The sequence below is a fragment of the Bufo gargarizans genome, chromosome 2, assembly GCF_014858855.1.
Source record: "Bufo gargarizans isolate SCDJY-AF-19 chromosome 2, ASM1485885v1, whole genome shotgun sequence".
Taxonomy (NCBI): domain Eukaryota; kingdom Metazoa; phylum Chordata; class Amphibia; order Anura; family Bufonidae; genus Bufo; species Bufo gargarizans.
The window spans coordinates 198,197,858-198,216,835 of NC_058081.1; the positions used below are offsets into that span (position 1 = coordinate 198,197,858).

General features: G+C 39.6%; 1 protein-coding gene across 3 annotated transcripts in view; it reads right to left on the minus strand.

Moving 5' to 3' along the window:
- Positions 1-317: 317 nt before the first annotated feature.
- ACSBG1 (acyl-CoA synthetase bubblegum family member 1) overlaps positions 318-18,978 on the minus strand; it is a 104,273-nt gene continuing 85,612 nt past the window's right edge. For 2 of the 3 annotated variants that reach the window (XM_044283378.1, XM_044283379.1), the window contains exons 11-14: positions 11,067-11,284; positions 1,220-1,359; positions 898-1,144; positions 318-724 (exon numbers count right to left, since the gene is read on the minus strand). In XM_044283378.1, the coding sequence (XP_044139313.1) occupies positions 636-724; positions 898-1,144; positions 1,220-1,359; positions 11,067-11,284 (694 nt within the window). In that variant the 3' untranslated portion in view covers positions 318-635. The remainder of the gene's footprint in view (positions 725-897; positions 1,145-1,219; positions 1,360-11,066; positions 11,285-18,978) is intronic. The other variant, XM_044283380.1, reaches the window with a different exon arrangement.

Genomic DNA, 18,978 nt, shown 5'->3' on the forward strand with positions numbered 1-18,978 from the left:
CGTCATGGGATACGGAGCAAGACTGATCTGGCTTGAAACACATAAGTCGTTGGTCCTGGATCCGTTTTTTCAGACACAAATTAACGGATCCAGCACCCATCGACTTACAATGGATTTAGTGCCGGATTTGTCTTGTTTATTTGGGAGATAATACAACCGGATCCGTTCTGAATGGATGCAGATGGTTGTATTATATACCGGATGTGTTTTTGCTGATCCCCTGACAGATCCAGCAAAAACGCAGATGTGAAAGTAGCCCGAGACCTCAATTACAATTTGTCCAACATGCACTCGGTCCTGCACTAAAAAGATTAAAATAGTTGCGACCCAGTTAGTTCATAAGTTTATTTGTAGGAATGTAAATTTCCATGCAGACTAAGGTAGCGATGTAGGGCAGGATGTATAAATTCTTATTTAACGTATGTCTATATTACATTATTGTAGATACATTTTAACTTCAGATAATGCACTTTTATTCTTGTGAAGTTGTCCAAAGATAGATCTGTAGCTTTATATAAAATATTTATTTGTCAGACCTGAAGAAGGTTGTTGATTCTTATAGATAGTTTATTTTCACTGCACTCTTCTTAGGATAATTCAAAGACTGGACAGCATTTTGGCTTGGTACTGGAACTTCATTTTTGATGTTCTTGTGAATAGAAAGCTTCTACATCTGTAGTGTACTTGTCTAAGACGGCATGTCGCTTTATCTTCATAGTTGGCCCTAAAAACAGTTGATGGAAATAAAAAAAAAACATGTAAGCATAGTGTAATATGATGACCTGTGTGTATAAAGATCTGATACATGTCTTAATCCAAGTCAAGGCGGTGCAGATTAGGAGGATGACCAATGGGAGACTCCCAGATACTATAAGAAATAAGGTACTAGCATCTCACCCAGTTCACCTCCCGCTATTGAGAAGTCCTTGGAGAGGACTGTCCATTTCTGAATACGCTGAGCATTTGACACCGCTTCGCTGTTGACCTTGTCAATGCCTCCCTGAAGAGCTCTGTACACAGCCTTGTCTTTCAGGCCAACAATAGCAGATACTGTTGTTGCCTTACTGCCAGCTTCATGACAAAACTCTATTGCTTCTGGGGTAAGTTTATCCAATGGTTCCAAAGTATCTGGGTCCACAATGCTCTGGACAGAAATATAAAAAATTGTATTACGTGTTGCAGATATAGGTGTGTAGCTGCTACCTGTTGAATAAAATACCTTGAGGGTAAGAAGCATGGACAGAAATTTTCTTCGATCTCCAATAAGCACTGCATTGCTGACAATTGATAGATGTCTTTTTACAGCATCTTCAATGGGGATGGGAGGAATGTTCTCTCCACCAGCAGTGATGATCAGCTCTGCTTATACAAAAGATAACATAACAATGGGCAATATTTGAGAACCTGCCAGTTTAAAGATACCCATACAAGTATAGGGTTTATTAAGGTTTTGATGCAGTTTTTTTTTTTTTTTTTTGTTTGTTTTTAAGCTAAATCCAGATTCAAAACTAGCCAAACATAACCTTAACCTGCTTGTGTACAGGGAGATTAAAGAGGACCTTTCATGGGTCCAGACTTTATAAGTTAAGTAGCACGTTAGGTAGGGCATAAAGCAGGGATCCTATAGTGCTTACTATTATTCCTGGGCTCTGCTCCGTTTGCCCGCTGTGCCCTCTGGTATTTACTCCACTAAACAGTAGCATCGGAACACGGAGCTCCTTGGCTGTGATGCTCTGCGCTGCCATTGGACAACGCTACAGCCTGGGAGAAGGAGATGCCCACTGAGAGACTCAGTCTCCTCCTCATTGTTCCGATACTCCTCATTATAATACAAGGCGCCAAAATCAATGGGGGGGCCACAGTGGACAAACGGGGGGTCTTTTGGAAAACGGGCCACCCTATAAAGGTAACACCCCGATTAGACTTTTGCTAAACTGATGAAAGGTCCTCTTTAAAGAGTAAACTTTTATCTAACATGATTTATTTTTTATTTTTTTTTACTTCCCAAATGCCCTAATAATTTTTCTAATATACTTTTATTAATTGATTTTGACTTTTTACTAAAGAAATTTCCACCTAAAGATCTAATTTCAACCGTGCTTTAAATTCACTATTCTTGCACACGGACTCTGCATTGTATCAATAGGGCCACAGTGAACAGTGTACAGGCAGGAGCACACATTGCTGCTCCTGCCTGTGCCCCATGAGGTTGGCTAAATGCTGGCATGGCACATTGTTACAGGGTACTGATTAGCTAAGCGGAGCGGGCTCCTGCCTGTGCCTGCTTCGCTAAGCTAAAAGATGACATGCAGGCATTTTTAGGGCATTTGGGACACTTCTTAAAAAACAACAACAATGTGTCATAATACAGAAAAGCTTAAGGGAATGGATCACCTATATATTTTTAACTAATTAAAGCTGGGTACTCACACATTCATTATTTCTAATGTGTTTTATTTTATAATTGTATATGTATTTAATTTTATTTTGACCCTTGACCTCTGTGGGGGCAGGAAGAGAGCGAGTTTAAATAGCCACATCCCACCAGTGTTTTCTGTCCTTACAGTGGTAAGGGCAGAGAGTCCTCCCTGACACTGTCAGGGTGGTGAAGATATATACCTAAAAATATACCTAATATACCATATACCTAAAAATGTGGAAAAATTCTGTAGTTGGTCTAGAACAATTCCCAAATCGGTCAAAACCTGGTTAGACAAAAAAAATTTGGCCTTTTTATAACCAGGATTGGATTTGGGCCTAAAACCCAGCACACTGAAGGTCCAAATTTAAGCACTTGGTCCATTATATCACACCAACTTGGCAGATCATAAGTGGGTAAAGAAATTTATGAAGGCAGCATCCAGACTGAGACTATCTATTAAACCTTGTGTCCCTCAGTGGGACTTAAATACAGTTCTTAAAATGCTAACAAAGTCTCCATTTGAACCAATACTAGAAACGTCCCTTAAGCACTTATCTTACAAAACCGCTTTCCTCATAGTCATTACATAGAAGGCTAGGAGAGATTCAGGCTCTCTTATCCAGAGAACCTTATCTTTCTATATCAGAAGATAGAGTAGTACTAAAACTAAACAAAGTTTTTTTTTTTACCAAAAAATGGTTAGTTTTTCATAGAAAGAGAGAGTTTTACTCTTTGTAACACTAAAAACTCAAAGAAAGAAAAATTCCATTCCCTAGATGTTAGAAGGACTATTCTACAATACTAGTTACTGAAGACTTGCTTCTTTCCCCTGTTATGGCCCGGAAAGAGATTATCAAAAGTATCCATTGCTAGGTAGATTAAAGCCACTATTTCAGAGTTTTATGCTAGTCAATGTCTTTCTTGCCCACAAAAAATTAAAACGCATTCCACCAGAGCAATAGCTTGTTCTTGGGCAGAAATAGCGGGTACCTCTTTTGGATCAAATTTGCAAAGCAGCTACTTGGTCCAGTGTTAGGCCTCTTTCACACAAGCATGACTGATTCGCTCTGGATGTGTTCAGGGTGCGTTCAGTAAAACTCACACCATTTTGCAAGCAAGTTCAGTCAGTTTTTTCAATGCAATGCGTTTTGATGCGTTTTTCATGCTCGTGATAAAACTGAAGGATTACAAACAACCTCTCTTAGCAACCATCAGTGAAAAACGCATTCTATCCGCACTTGCTTGCGGATGCAATGTGTTTTTCACTAAAGCCCCATTCACTTCTATGGGTCCAAGGCTGCGTGAAAAACAATATAAAACATGCTGCGTTTTTCACGCAGCGCAGAACTGATGCGTGAAAAGAAACGCCTATGTAAACAGACCCATTGAAATGATCGGGTCAAGATTCAGATGCGGGTGCTATGCGTTCACATCACGCATTGCACCCACGTGGAAAACTCGCTTGTGTGAAAGGGGCCTTAGCCTAACCTGCAGTGTCCAACTTAGGCTACTTTCACACCTGCGTTCAGGTGTCCGCTCGTGAGCTCCGTTTGAAGGGGCTCACAAGCGGCCCTGAACGCATCCGTCCAGCCCTAATGCATTCTCAGTGGAGGCGGATCCACTGAGAATGCATCCGTCTGCCAGCGCTCAGCCTCCGCTCTGCTCAGTGAGCGGACACCTGAACGCTGCAAGCAGCGTTCAGCTGTCCGCCTGGCCGTGCGGAGGCGAGCGGATCCGTTCCGACTTATAATGGAAGTCAATGGGGACGGATCCGCTTGAAGATGACACCATATGGCTCAATCTTCAAGCGGATCCGTCCCCCATTGACTTTCAATATAAAGTCTGAACGGATCCGCTCAGGCTACTTTCACACTTAGAAATTTTTCTAAGTTATAATGCAGACTGATCCGTTCTGAACGGATGCAAACGTCTGCATTATAGGAGCGGATCCGTCTGATGAAACATCAGACGGACCCGCTCCGAACGCTAGTGTGAAAGTAGCCTAAGGTGTTGAGTTCACATGACATTTTTCAGTTCTGATCCTTCAAAAGAACTAAACAAAACAAAAATAAAGAAAAAATGGAACCTGAGCACCAGTTGTGCACATTTTGGCATCTGTTTGAGCCATGTCTTTCTGAGATCCATTATTTTAGATGGAAAAAAGGTCCTGCATGCATGAGTATGAAGTTACTCAAATTTTCCGTTGCCTAGTTTACTGTAGTAATTTTGAAAACACTGGTGAGAGGGGGCAAGTTAAACTCTGTTCCTGCTCCTACAGAGGTTATGGGTCAATCTCCTAGTATGCTGTCATGGTAAATTCAAGGAAATTGAATTACCGGTAAGACTAATTTCTGATTTTCTGTGTATGATTATGAAGGTGGCCTATAGAGATAAGCGAATCGAATCAGACAAAGTGGAATTCAATAAAAATTTCAGGAAAAATTTGATTTGCAACGAATGCGAATTTCCTTGCGCTTCGTGGTAACAAATCGCAATTTTTACTAAAATGGAGGCTACAATGGCTGCACATGTGAGGACATGGGGCAAGGAACTCTGGGAAGGAGGGCTGACCCATAATGCCATGCATTCCGCCAATCAGCAGCCAGCCATCCCTGTGATGTCACAGCCCTATAAATATAGCAGCCATCCTCTTTTCTGACATGTTCAAGCGTTCAGAGGTGCAGGGACAGATGTGAGAAGGTGCTACGGACAGCAATTGAAAGAACCCGATTGTGAAAAAACCCCTGAAAAAAACGATTTATAAGTGGAGGGAAAGGATAGGGAGGAATCATTTCACAGCATCTTAGTGCAGGGAGAGACTTCAGAAGGCGATAGGGACACTGTTGGAAAAGCGATTTACAAGTGCAGGAAAAGATTATTTGGGGATCCAACTAGCCATTATACAGCTCTGTCATTCCAGCAATTTGTTCTTGGGATGCAAGTGCTATGTTGAAAAACTTTTAGCGGCTTATATCTTTTCAAACAACAAAAATATATACGCAGTTCACTTCTGCAGTTATATGTGTTGAAAGCGTACAGAAAGAAAAAAATACGCACTTCACTGGTGCAGTTATTTGTGGCAAAAGGGTTTAGTGGCCTATTTTAGTATAGAAAGAAAAATAAATACGCACTTATTTGTGGCTTATTTCAGTACAGAAAATAAAATATACGCACTTCACTGGTGCATTTATTTCTGCTAAAAGCTGTTACTGGCTTATTTCAGTACAAAAAGAAAAATCTATTCTCAGTTCATGTTGGTGGTTATATGTGTTGAAAGCATGGCTGGGAGTCAGCAGGGTGGCAGCAGTGGGATGTCGGGAGCTAAACGTGCCCGGGGTAGAGTACCTGCTTTGCAGCAGCCTACCTACCCCGGAAGTAGTGGTGCAGAGGTTCACGGAAGTAGCGGCGGTAGCAGTCAGCCAGAGCGGCTGTACATGTTACATTCTCAGTTCACGTCAGCAGCAGTTATATGTCTTGAAAGCGTTTAGTGGCCTATTTCAGTACAAAAAGACAAATACATTCTCCGTTCACGTCGGCGGCGGTTATATGTGGTAAAATCTTTATTGAAGTGTTTCGGTCGAAAAACAAAATTTATTCAGCGGTCAGAGCTGCAGTTGCGGTAAAATCTACATGATATCTCCATCAGTGAGTAGTAGCAAGTAGTAACTATTTTTGTAGTTATTACTATCTATTATGAAAGTAGAAAAATTGAAATTTGCAATAGTTGGTACATTTAGTATTTTTTTTATAAATAAAAATGAAATTTTTTTTTTACTCAATTTTACCACTATCATGAAGTACAATATGTGACGAGAAAACAATCTCAGAATGGCCTGGATAAGTAAAATAGTTTTAAAGTTATTACCACATAAAAGATTTGCTAAAAATAGCTTGGGCAGAAAGGTGAAAAATGGCTTGGTCCTGAAAGGGTTAAACATTATCTTCTCCTGAAGAAGGGTGTATTACTACAAGTAGCCCCCGAAACGTGTCGAGCCACATATTACGGAATAAAAAAGATTTCCCAGAAGCCCTGGATGTTGTGTGCTGCTGTGAATCTCCACCATGCTACATGCGATCCTGGGCGGGGGGGGGGGGGGGTTTAACGTCCCAGGTGTCTTAAGCTTTATCCTGGAGACAACCCCCCAGCGAAGTGAGTTGATATTTATTTTATTTACTTATTAATTACCTTTTATTTCTCTGAGACCTTCTTGTCTTGATAAGCTTCTACTTCTATTATCCCAACAAAGGGATCACCATTTCTAATCCCCTGAGTGCGTCTCTAAGCAAAAGGGACTACCACTTCACCGCATATATCCAACTCATCTTCTATTCATATGCGTGTAATTTGGGTACTTGCCCCTATAGGTTTATATATAATTTCCCATCTGACTGGGCACCCACGGTTTAATTTTCACCACCTGTCATTGCCCGCTACCATCATCACGGGACCACTGATTATTTAGGCATTGGCGCTACACCCGTGCACCTGCTCCTCTTCTCCCCTTTCTCTTCCCCATCCCATCTTCCCTATACCAACGTGACAGTGGGTAAACGTCTAGCCTAGACCTTTGCCACCCTTTCACTGTCCTCTTTTTCGTCTGTCTCTTACATCCTGATGATCAAGTATTAAGCTTTCCTAACACAATTTTTTAGCTGCCATCCCTTCTATCTGGAGACCACCTTTTTGGCCTAATTTACTACTACTCTTTGATTTAGTCCATCACTGTAGGCGATCCATCACCTAGGTTGCGCAATCTCTCCAGGGTTTTCTCAACCCCTGGAACTTTTGTGTAACCATCTCCTATCTTTTTTTCTCCTATACATTTCTATAGCAGCTGTAAGGCCTGTAAGGTCCCATCAGAATTGACTTATGATTTAGTAGCCAAAAGCAGTAGTGGGTACAAAATACAGAAGACGTAAATATTATATTCACGTTTTTTTCTGGGGTATTAGCAATACTGATGGATTATTGAGCAAATGCTGACCGAGTGAAGGCGTATGCTCCACAGACAGGATCCGTTTTTTGTGGGTTATTGTTCTGACAGATCAGAGGAAGGGCAAATTAATCAGTGACGTCAACACAAACTTACTGCTGACACCCTCTACACTCTGTCGGGAGGGGGGGGCCTCTACTTGTATAAGTGTTTAATAGAACAGGTTCTGTAGACATCTATGTGGAATCAGCTGACGATGGTGTAAAAGGAGTGCGCTTCTTCTTGGCGTTAACATCGACCTGTAAGGTTGAGTTGATACTTGAGTTATTTGGTCAGTTTTGGCCCCGTGACTGCCCAAATAAGTGAAGTGTGCAGTGATTGTAAGAGTGACGCCTGTCCTCTGCATGTCATACTGACTCTCTCTGTATTATTTCACTATCACAGCAGACTCCCTATGTGTGTTACTTCAAGGCACAGTGTTCTACACCGCTATAAAGGCTCTCGGCAGCCAGGAAATAGCAGTTTTTTTATGCAATTCGCAGCAAATATATTCGGATAAAACCAAATTTTTCCCCAAAATTCAGTGAACCGGTGAAACAAATTTTTAAAAAATGCGCTCATCTCTAGTGGCCATTTTGCCTGAGGATAGCCCATACCTAGCTGATTGGCGTGGGTTCAACACCTCACACACTGATGATCAGCTGTTGTGTGTACCATCTGTGCTGCAGCTGCAGAGCACCATCAACATTGGAGTGGACAGCGACGGTCACTGCGGAGCTGCAGTGAAAAGTTTCATCCACTACAATGTCAACAGTGCAGAGTAATTCCAGTGCTGACTTCTGGTGTCAGAGCTAGTGATGAGCGGCAGGTGCCATATTCGATTTCGACGAAATTCGCGAATATTCAATAGAATATTCGTTTTATATTCGTCGAAATCGAATATTCGTAATTATTCTTGTTATCGCGATTAATATGCGATTTAAATAATCGCATTTCGATTTTAACTTAAAGGCTACTCTCCTATTGAAATAGCAATGCGATTAATTCAAGTTATAAAAATCGAATTTCGATTTTAACTTAGCACTGCTATATTCCATATTAGGCTAGAATTAACGAATATGGAATATAGCAGTGCTAAGTTAAAATCGAAATTCGATTATTATAACTTGAATTAATCGAATTGCGATTTCAACTTGGACCTGGTTTACTATGGTTGGCTTGGTAGAATTAGCGAATATGATGAATATATTCGTTATATTCCACAAAACGAAGATAACGAATGTATTCTGCATCTTCGTTTTAGCTACCTATTCATCAACTTCGCTAATTCTAGCAATCATATAGGAAAGTTTACTATAGAGACAGCTAAGTTTAATTCGCTATGCGATTATATGACTGCTTTTTTTTTTATAAATAGTATAATTATAATAATTATCAGGTATTATAATTATTCAATTTATTTTAAAAAAAAGCTAAGTAATATAATCGCATAGCGAATTAAACTTAGCTGTCTCTATAGTCAACTTTCCTATATGATTGCTAGAATTAGCGAAATTGACGAATAGGTAGCTAAAACGAAGATGCAGAATACTTCGTTATCTTCGTTTTGTGGAATATAACGAATATATTCGTCATATTCGCTAATTCTACCAAGCCATTGAAGCCAACCATATAGTAAACCAGGTCCAAGTTGAAATCGCCATGCGATTAATATAACTCGAAGTAATCGCATGGCGATTTTAACTTAGTAATGCTATATTCCATGCTCATGGAGCGTCCCCATCACCATGGGAACGACTCCATATACTAGAATGTACTGTCGGATTTGAGAATTACGTTGAAATCTCAATTCGATTATTTCAAGTTATAATAATCGAATTTCGATTTTAACTTAAAGGCTACTCTCCTATTGAAATAGCAATGCGATTAATTCAAGTTATAAAAATCGAATTTCGATTTTAACTTAGCACTGCTATATTCCATATTAGTTAATTCTAGCCTAATATAGAATATAGCAGTGCTAAGTTAAAATCGAAATTCGATTTTTATAACTTGAATTATTCGCATTGCTATTTCAATAGGAGAGTAGCCTTTAAGTTAGAATCGAAATTCGATTATTATAACTTGAAATAATCGAATTGCGTTTTCAACGTAATTCTCAAATCCGACAGTACATTCTAGTATATGGAGTCGTTCCCATGGTGATGGGGACGCTCCATGAGCATGGAATATAGCATTACTAAGTTAAAATCGCCATGCGATTACTTCGAGTTATATTAATCGCATGGCGATTTCAACTTGGACCTGGTTTACTATATGGTTGGCTTCAATGGCTTGGTAGAATTAGTGAATATGACGAATATATTCGTTATATTCCACAAAACGAAGATAACAAAGTATTCTGCATCTTCGTTTTAGCTACCTATTCGTCAACTTCGCTAATTCTAGCAATCATATAGGAAAGTTGACTATAGAGACAGCTAAGTTTAATTCACTATGCGATTATATTACTTTGCTTTTTTTTTTAATAAATAGAATAATTATAATACCTGATAATTATTATAATTATACTATTTATAAAAAAAAAAGCAGTTATATAATCGCATAGCGAATGAAACTTGGCTGTCTCTATAGTAAACTTTCCTATATGATTGCTAGAATTAGCGAAGTTGATGAATAGGTAGCAAAAACGAAGATGCAGAATACATTCGTTATCTTCGTTTTATGGAATATGACGAATATATTCGTCATATTCGCTAATTCTACCAAGCCAACCATAGTAAACCAGGTCCAAGTTGAAATCGCAATTCGATTAATTCAAGTTATAATAATCGAATTTTGATTTTAACTTAGCACTGCTATATTCCATATTAGGCTAGAATTAACGAATATGGAATATAGCAGTGCTAAGTTAAAATCGAAATTCGATTTTAATAACTTGAATTATTTGCATTGCTATTTCAATAGGAGAGTAGCCTTTAAGTTAAAATCGAAATTCGATTATTATAACTTGAAATAATCGAATTGCGATTTCAACGTAATTCTCAAATCCGACAGTACATTCTAGTATATGGAGACGTTCCCATGGTGATGGGGACGCTCCATGAGCATGGAAGTCGACAGAAGCGGCAACGGGCACTGACTGGAGCAGCTAGGAAGCCAGGAATCCAAAGGACAGGTAAGAACAACTTTAGGGAAGTGGGAAAGAAAAAAATATAACAATAAAAAAAAAAAAACACGAATATTCGAAATATCGAATTTATATCACTATATTCGAAATATTCGCGAATTAGCGAAGTGCCGATATTCGCGAAAAAAATTCGACATTCGAATATTCGCGCTCAACACTAGTCAGAGCTACACAGAACAGCTGATCAGTGAGTTTGTGGGGGTGCTGGACCCCTACCGATTAGCCATTGATGGCCTATCCTGAGGACCTAAAGGGATTGTCCAATGGATGAAATCATTTTTAAAAGGAATTGAAGACCAGTGAGAACTGGGTAGAAATAGAAAAGGCAGTGGTGGAGGAAACAGAAAGACAAGTAATGCTCATTTTATTTGCTACTTTTCAGAACATTAACCTGCCAGATTCCCCCTTTAAGTACTTTTTTACATGGAAAATTTCAAGAATTTAGAATTAAACAGGTCATCTTCTGATGGCACATGCCATTTAAATTTTGCTGCTCAACTTTTTTCAACTTCCAATGTACCTTTGATTCTGCCTGTTACTTGCAGAAAGCCTTCAGAATCCATCTTCCCAATGTCTCCTGAATGTAACCAACCATCCTCATCAAAAACTTCTCTAGTCTTATTCTCCATATTCAAGTAGCCCATGAAAACCGTCCTCCCCCAGAAACAGATTTCTCCATTTCCATCTGGGTCCTTGTTCACAAGCTTCATTTGGCATCCAGGGACAGCCTTGCCGCAACTGTAACAATAGCATCTTATGTGCAGAATTAAAAGAGAAATGTAAGAAGGGCCCAAAAAAATCTTTCTGTTGGCTAAGTATTACTGCTGGTATTAGTGAATTTGAAGCAGAAGTGGAAATAAATAATCATTGGTTGTACAAGTGCCTAGTCCTACGGCTACCTATGAATTATGTGCGGTTTCACAGTACCCGCAAAGTAAATGAGATTTGACAAATTTCATATATACTTTGGGTGGCACTAACGATGGCTTTTACACCAGGAATCTGGCATTAAAAAGTAACTAATGACATTGCATGCTGTATTTGCAGCGTACTTTGTGACTTTTTGGTCCTCATGACAGTTTTTAGAAGTAGCGTGAAATATGGTGGGCCAGAAGCACATACACATCTGTCTTTATTCACACCAGTTTTCTAGCATAAAGATAGAAACCCAAGGAAGCTAGGAGGCTGTCGTAGATTTAAGTGTGTTGCATGGCCTGCTGGAGGATGCAACAAATTCACGAGAGGTCTGTGCCTCAACATAAACTTGTCACATCCTCCAGTAGCGCACATGACGTAAAGAGTCTTGATAAATGTCTCCCTTTGTGTATATTTTCTGTGCAGAAATTGACCTGTTGTGCGGATTTTAATACCCGGAGCATATTCGTTATTTGTGTGATTCTGCACCTTATATATATTTAGTGGTTTCCTCATAGACGTCAATGGGGTTGTTAACATAAACAGGAAATCTGCCCAAAAAAAATTCACCAAAACTGAGATAAATGGTTTGGATTTTGTGGACGGAGCCTCAGCTTGTTTTTACCCAATAAGCTAATCACAGTTGCATGTTGGGCTTGCATACACAATTTAAAGGGAACCTGTCACATTAAACATGGTGTCTGAGAGGTAGAGCAAGAGTAGCTGAGCAGATTGATATATAGGTTAATAGGAAAAGAGGTGGTCCCATCAGTGATTGAAATTTTTTCCTTTATGACTGTGTATACAGAGAAATAAAGCTAAAATAAAGTAAAAAAGTGTTTTTTATTTAAAAAAAATTAAGTTTCAAGTAAAAAATGAAAAACGCCCCTTTTTCCCTGATTTTATAATAAAAAATTGAAAAAAAAAGAAAGCACACACATATTAGGTATTGCCACGTCCATAACGACCAGCTCTATAAATAAATCCCATGATACATCCTGTCCGATAAACACCATAAAAAAAAGAAACGGTCAAAAAAAGGACTTTTTCTCACCTTACATCACAAAAAGTGCAACACCAAGCGATCAGAAAGGCATATGTCCCCTACATAAGAAAATCGCTCAAAAAATATAAAAAAAACTATAGCTCTCAGAACATGAGATACTAAAATATGATATTTTATTTTTTGCTTCAAAACTGCTATTATTGTGCTAAAGGGAAATGAAAATAAAAAAAGGAGACATATTATGTATTGCTGCATCCGTAACAACCTGCTCTATAAAAATACCACATGACCTAACCCCTCAGGTGAACACCGTAAAAAATAAAAATTAAAAACAGTGCCTAAAAAGCCATTTTTTTGTCACCTTACATCACAAAAATTGCAACACCAATCAATCAAAAAGGCTTATGCCCTCCAAAATAGTACCAGTCACCTCATCCTGCAAAAAAGGAGACCTTACCTAAGACAATCAGTCAAAAAATAAAAAAGCTATGGCTCTCAGACTATGGCTATACTAAAACACAATTTTTTGGGTTTAAAAAAATGCTGTTATTGTGTAAAACTTAAATAAATAAATAAGAAAAAGTATACATATTAGGTTTTGCCACGTCCGTAACGATCTGCTCTATAAAAATTTCACATTAACTAACCCCTCAGGTGCACGCTGGAAAAATAAATAAATAAAAACTGTGCCAAAATTACCAATTTTTGGGTCACCTTGCCCCGTAAAGTGTAATAATGAATGATCAACAAATCATATGTACCCAAAAATGGTACCAATGAAAACGTCAACTCTTTCTGCAAAAAACGAGCCCCTGCACAAGATGATCGGCAGAAAACAAAATGGCTTTCAGAAAATGGAGACACACACTGTTAAGCCAGTCTAGTCCATACAGTGATATGTGCATGATGAGGATACAGGACCTGCAGTGAGAGGTTACATTCTTAAGAGCACAGTTTTCTGAGAAGTCTGATTCAACTAGCCGAGAGAAGGCAGAACTGGAGAAGAAACTGTGTGCCATGGAGGCTGAGAGCAGAGGCTTTAGAGAGGCAATGAAGGAGTTGGCACAAAAACACTCAGAGGAAATGAAAAAGCAAGACGAGCGCGTAAAAAAGGGAGAGAACGGCATATTAATTCATTGAAGAAGAAATGTCAAAAAGAAACAGAACAGAATAAAGAAAAGCAGCAGAGGATAGAGACGCTGGAGAGATACATGGCTGATCTTCCCACTGCACAGGACCACCAAAAACAAGTCCTGCAGATGAAGGAACTTTAGGCTGGGTTCACACCTGAGCGTTTTACAGCGCGTTCCTACGCACTGTAAAACGCTCAACAAGGAGAAACCAATGCTTGCATGGTTCTCACCTGGGCGTTTTACAGCGCGTACGTAAAACACCCGACGCCCCAAGAAGTACATGAGCTTCTTTGGGGCTTCTCGTCGCGCGTTCCCATACATAGACTTTCGGGAATGCGCGACAATGGGCGTTCGCTTGTCTCTGTATTCGCGATTGCAAACGCCGGTACAATCGCGCATACAGAGCGCTCCTTTCAGAACGCTCAGGTGTGAACCCAGCGTCAAGAGCAGAACTGCCTCCTGCAGGAGACAGTGAGTGACCTAGAGAAAAAGCTGAGGGAATCCAGAGGAAACTGCAAAGAAAGTGAAGCCCTGCTTGCAGATCTGAAGTTTAAAGAGCAGGAGTATTTGGAGACCATTGAAAGATTACAGAGGGAAATAAAGAAGTTAGAAATGGCGGACTGGAAAAAAAAAGAAAAACGTCTCATAGAAGATAAATTGCAACAAGAAGTGGCAGCTCTGCATTAAGAGCAAGATTGCTTACAAAAAGTGATACAGGACAAGCTTTGAAGGAGGAATCTCAACAAAAAGAAGCTGCACGGAAGCAGCTGAAAGCAGCTGTAATGGATTTGGCCACGCAAAACCAGGACCTCATGGAGAGCAACGTCACAATGCAGGAACAACTGCAGCTTGTTTTACTAAAGGCACAGCCATTAGATGTGCAATCCGGGCAACTCTTCACACTGTATAAAGAAATGAATCGCTGCCAGAAGGATCTGAGATCTATATGCTGAGCCAAAGAGTACAGGGTGTAGACCCTAACCTGTCTATGTTGCTAGGTGTACACTCTACTACAGGTTTGCATGAGCAGGAAGAAGATGTTGAATTATTCTCTGTTGAAAGCTACTAAACTGGTACATGGATTGCAGGATAAAACTTACCAGGAAAGATTAAAGGACCTTAACATGTATAGCTTGGAAGAAAGACGAGACAGAGGGGATATGATAGAAACTTTTGAATACATAAAGGGAATCAACAAGGTAAAAATAGAGAGAATATTTAAAAGAAGAAAAACTGCTACAAGAGGACATAGTTTTAAATTAGAGGGGCAAAGGTTTAAAAGTAATATCAGGAAGTATTACTTTACTGAGAGAGTAGTGGATGCATGGAATAGCCTTCCTGCAGAAGTGGTAGCTGCAAATACAGTGAAGGAGTTTAAGCATGCATGGGATAGGCATAAGGCCATCCTTCATATAAGATAGGGCCAGGGACTATTCATAGTATTCAGTATATTGGGCAGACTAGATGGGCCAAATGGTTCTTATCTGCCAACACATTCTATGTTTCTATGTAAAAACATTATTTTTTTTCAAAAATGCTTTATTATGTAAAAGTGAAACAAACAAAGAAAGTAGACATATTTGATATCATTGTGTCCGTAACAACCTGCTCTATAACAATAGCACATGATCTACCCTGTCAGATGAATCTTGTAAAAAATAAAAATGGGGCCAAAACAGCAATTTTTGGGTTACCTTGCCTCACAAAAAATGTAATATAGAGCAATTAAAAATCATATGTATCCCAAAATAGTACCAATAAAACTGGCACCCTAGTTTCCAAAATGGGATCACTTTTTGGGAGTTTCTACTGTAAAGGGTACAACAGGGGGGCTTAAAATGGGACATGGCATCTAAAAACCAGTCCAGCAAAATCTGCCTGCCAAAAACCATATAGCGTTCCTTTTCTTCTGCGCTCTGCAGTGCGCACTTACATCAGTTTGCGACCACATGTGGGGTGTTCCTGTAAACTGCAGAATCAGCGTAATAAATATTGAGTTTTGTTTGGCAAAAAAGAAAAAAAATGGATTAAAATGGAAAACCTGCCTAAAAAGTTTAAATTTTGAAATTTCATCTCTATTTTCCTTTAATTCTTGTGGAACACCTAAAGGGTTAATAAAGTTTGTAAAATCAGTTTTGAGTAGCTTAAGGGGTGTAGTTTCTACAATGGGGTCATTTATGGAGGGTTTTCACTATGTAAGCCCCACAAAGTGACTTCAGACCTGAACTAGTCCTTAGAAAGTGGGTTTTAGAAATTTTCTTAAAAATTTTAAGAATTGCTTCTAAAATCCTAAGCCTTCTAATGTCCTAAAAAAAAAAAAATGACATCACTTTCTATTTTGAAAGAAATATCTGTATCACTTTCTGTTTAAAAAGCAGAGAAATCGAAATTTTTCAAATGATAAATTTTCCAAAATTTTTGATAAATTTGGGATATTTTCATAACTAAAGCTGAAATATATTGATTTAAATTTATGAATATCACGAAGTACAATGTGCCACGAGAAAACAATCTCAGAATGGCTTGGATAAGTAAAAGTGTTCCAAAGTTATTACCACATAAAGGGACACATGTCAGATTTGCAAAAAAATGGCCTGGGCAGGAAGGTGAAAACTGGCCTGGGGTGCCAAGAAATTAATAAATTGGCATGGGGGGGGGGGGGGGGGCACCATTTGTTTTCACCTCAGTCAGCAGAAAGACTAGGTGCACCCCTGTATAAAACTAGATATCAATCTGCTCAGCTCCTCCTGATCTATTGCCTGCAGAATAACTCATACATGGTGACAGGTTCCCTTTAAAACACCCCTTTGCTTTACAGATCTGTCGGTGCCAAAAAGGTCTTTTAAAAATGACATAGATTAAACTTTCAGAGCACCAAGAGTGGCCTGATAGACAACATTTAGTCCCAAAATTGTGCCACAATCCTGGCGTAAAAATTCTGTTTTAAATTAAAACAATCAGTTGTTGGTATAGTCAGAGAAAAGTGCCTATCCCTGCTCCAGATTGATCATCCAGCCTAAGCTCCTGTGGTTTATTTAACTGGTGCAGGTCTAGACAGCTCAAATTTATGCCACCTATAGGATTAGTAAATCTGACCCAGTTTTTATAAAGCCTTGACTGCTGTGATGGCTAAATGACAGGGTCAGAGCATCTCCAAAACTATGGGTCTTGTTGTTTTTCCTGGTATATGAGGTTAGTACATACCAAAAAGGCTCCAAGGATGGACAACAGCAACAGGGGTATGGGTGCCCAGGGCTTATTAAATTGCTTGGGAAGGGGAGGCTAGCCTGTCTGGTTTGATCCCAGAGACCACTGTAGCTCACATGGCTAAAAAGTTAATGCTGGCTATGAGAGAAAGGTGAGACAACACATAGGAGCATATTTATTAAGAGTGGTGTTTCTTGAGAAAATGGTATTTAAGAAGAGAGGATGTCCGCAAAAATTTGAGAAATTGTGGGGGCGTTGGAGGTATAGAGCTGATTAAAAAAGGTGAAGTCCATTAAGTGCTGAAGTGGGAGTTGGGAGGGGTGGGTTGGGTGGGAAGGGTATGTTGTGGTTACACTGTCATTATATGGTTGCCTGCTGTATCATAATCATCAGTGGTGTTAATTTATATGTCACAATATAGGACATGATATGCTTACATTTATAACAATGTTACATTGTTGTATTTTAGTACAATAAAAATGATCTGATTAAAAAAAAAGAGTTGTGTTTCATATGCCAGTCTTAAAGGGAACCTGTCATCAACTTTATGCTGACCTCACTGAGGGCAGCATAAATTAGTGACAGAAATGCTAATTTCAGCGGTGTGTCACTCATGAGCTAAAAGTAAGTGGTTGCTGAGAACCAGCATCATAATCATTGCAGCACAGGCCTTGAGAAGAGTAAAATCTACCTAATCTCCTGCTCTCTCACCCGTCTGCTGATGATTGGCAGTTCTCTCCTAGAAAGGAAGAAAACTAAGTAGAAAACTGTCAATCTTGTGGTGGTGGGCGGGCAGGGAGAGCAGAAATTAATGAATAACCATGACTCTTCTCATGTGGCCGTGACTCTTTTCCAGGCCTAGACTGCAATGATCGTAAAGTTGGTTCTCGGCAACCACTTACTTTTAACTTATGAATGACAGACCACTGAAATCAAGTCACCTGTGTCTACTTTATTCTGCCGTTAGTATGGGCAGCATAAAGTTGATGACGGGTTCCCTTTAAACTAAACGTGTCAGAGTGAAACCAGATTCTCAGATATCAATAAATCTGAAACATATGATGCACCAATCCGCTACAATGACTAGCACAAGCTCTGAGTAGGGTAAAATGAGGACAAAAGTGTTCAGAAAAAGTGAATTATATATAAAACATAATGATAAAAGAGAAGGACATTCCAATAAAATAAAATAAAAAGTCTCACAGAACATGTGCCTTGGAGATAGGAGACACCCATGTGTATTGCTGTCCAGCAGCTTCTTCAGGGGTGGGATGTCTCCCTTCCCCATGTCGCATGTTTAGACTAATGTGTAACGACATCTTTAGTAGCACGGAGCCCCATAGCCCTCTTCTTTTAGGGAAGAATAGCTCCATACATATAACATGCTGCATTTTTCTGATGGATTTACATACCTCCATATAAAACTAGAGGCATACAGAAACACAGGAGAGGTTACATTCACATATTTTGTCTCAGTTTTAGACTGACTGTTTACCCAGGGATGTATAGTGCATTCGGAGAGTCTTCAAACTCTTTCACATTTTAAGTTATGGCCTTGTGCCAAAATATATAAAAAAAAAATCATCAAGTTTTTCCCATCAATCTGCACTCAATCCCCCTAAATTGACAAACTAAAAACAGAATTTTAGTACTCAGTCACAGGGCGCCGGCTTCATGCTCCTTCCCTTCGGTGTCGCCGGCGCCCTGCGATAGCTTCGGAGCAAGGACATGCTCCGTCTCCAGGGCAACGGGGGGCGGAGAGGACCCGGCTGCGCATGCCTCCTTAGCGTGTTCGGCGTCCTCCGCTCCCGTAGTTTCGGTGAAAAGTCTGAGCGCCGAACTGGGCACTCGGCGCTCAGCAGGATGCGGAGGGATGAGTCATGTGACGCTGGCCACGTTGCATGACTCCCTCTCTCCCCTATTTAACAGGCAGCCTGCTGGCCACAGGTTGCCTGTGATTAAGGTCCTATACCTTGTGAATATTCTGTTAGCATTTTGACTTGGTATTTGAACTTCGGCTAGTTACTTGACTTTGTCTTTTGCTTGCTCCTTTTGTCTGAATTGCTTCTCCTAGTATTGACATTCGGTTTGTTCATTGACGCTGCTTCTGCCTTTTCCTTTGTACCACCTTGACCTCCTGATTTGACCTTGCTATTCTACCTCTTTTTGTT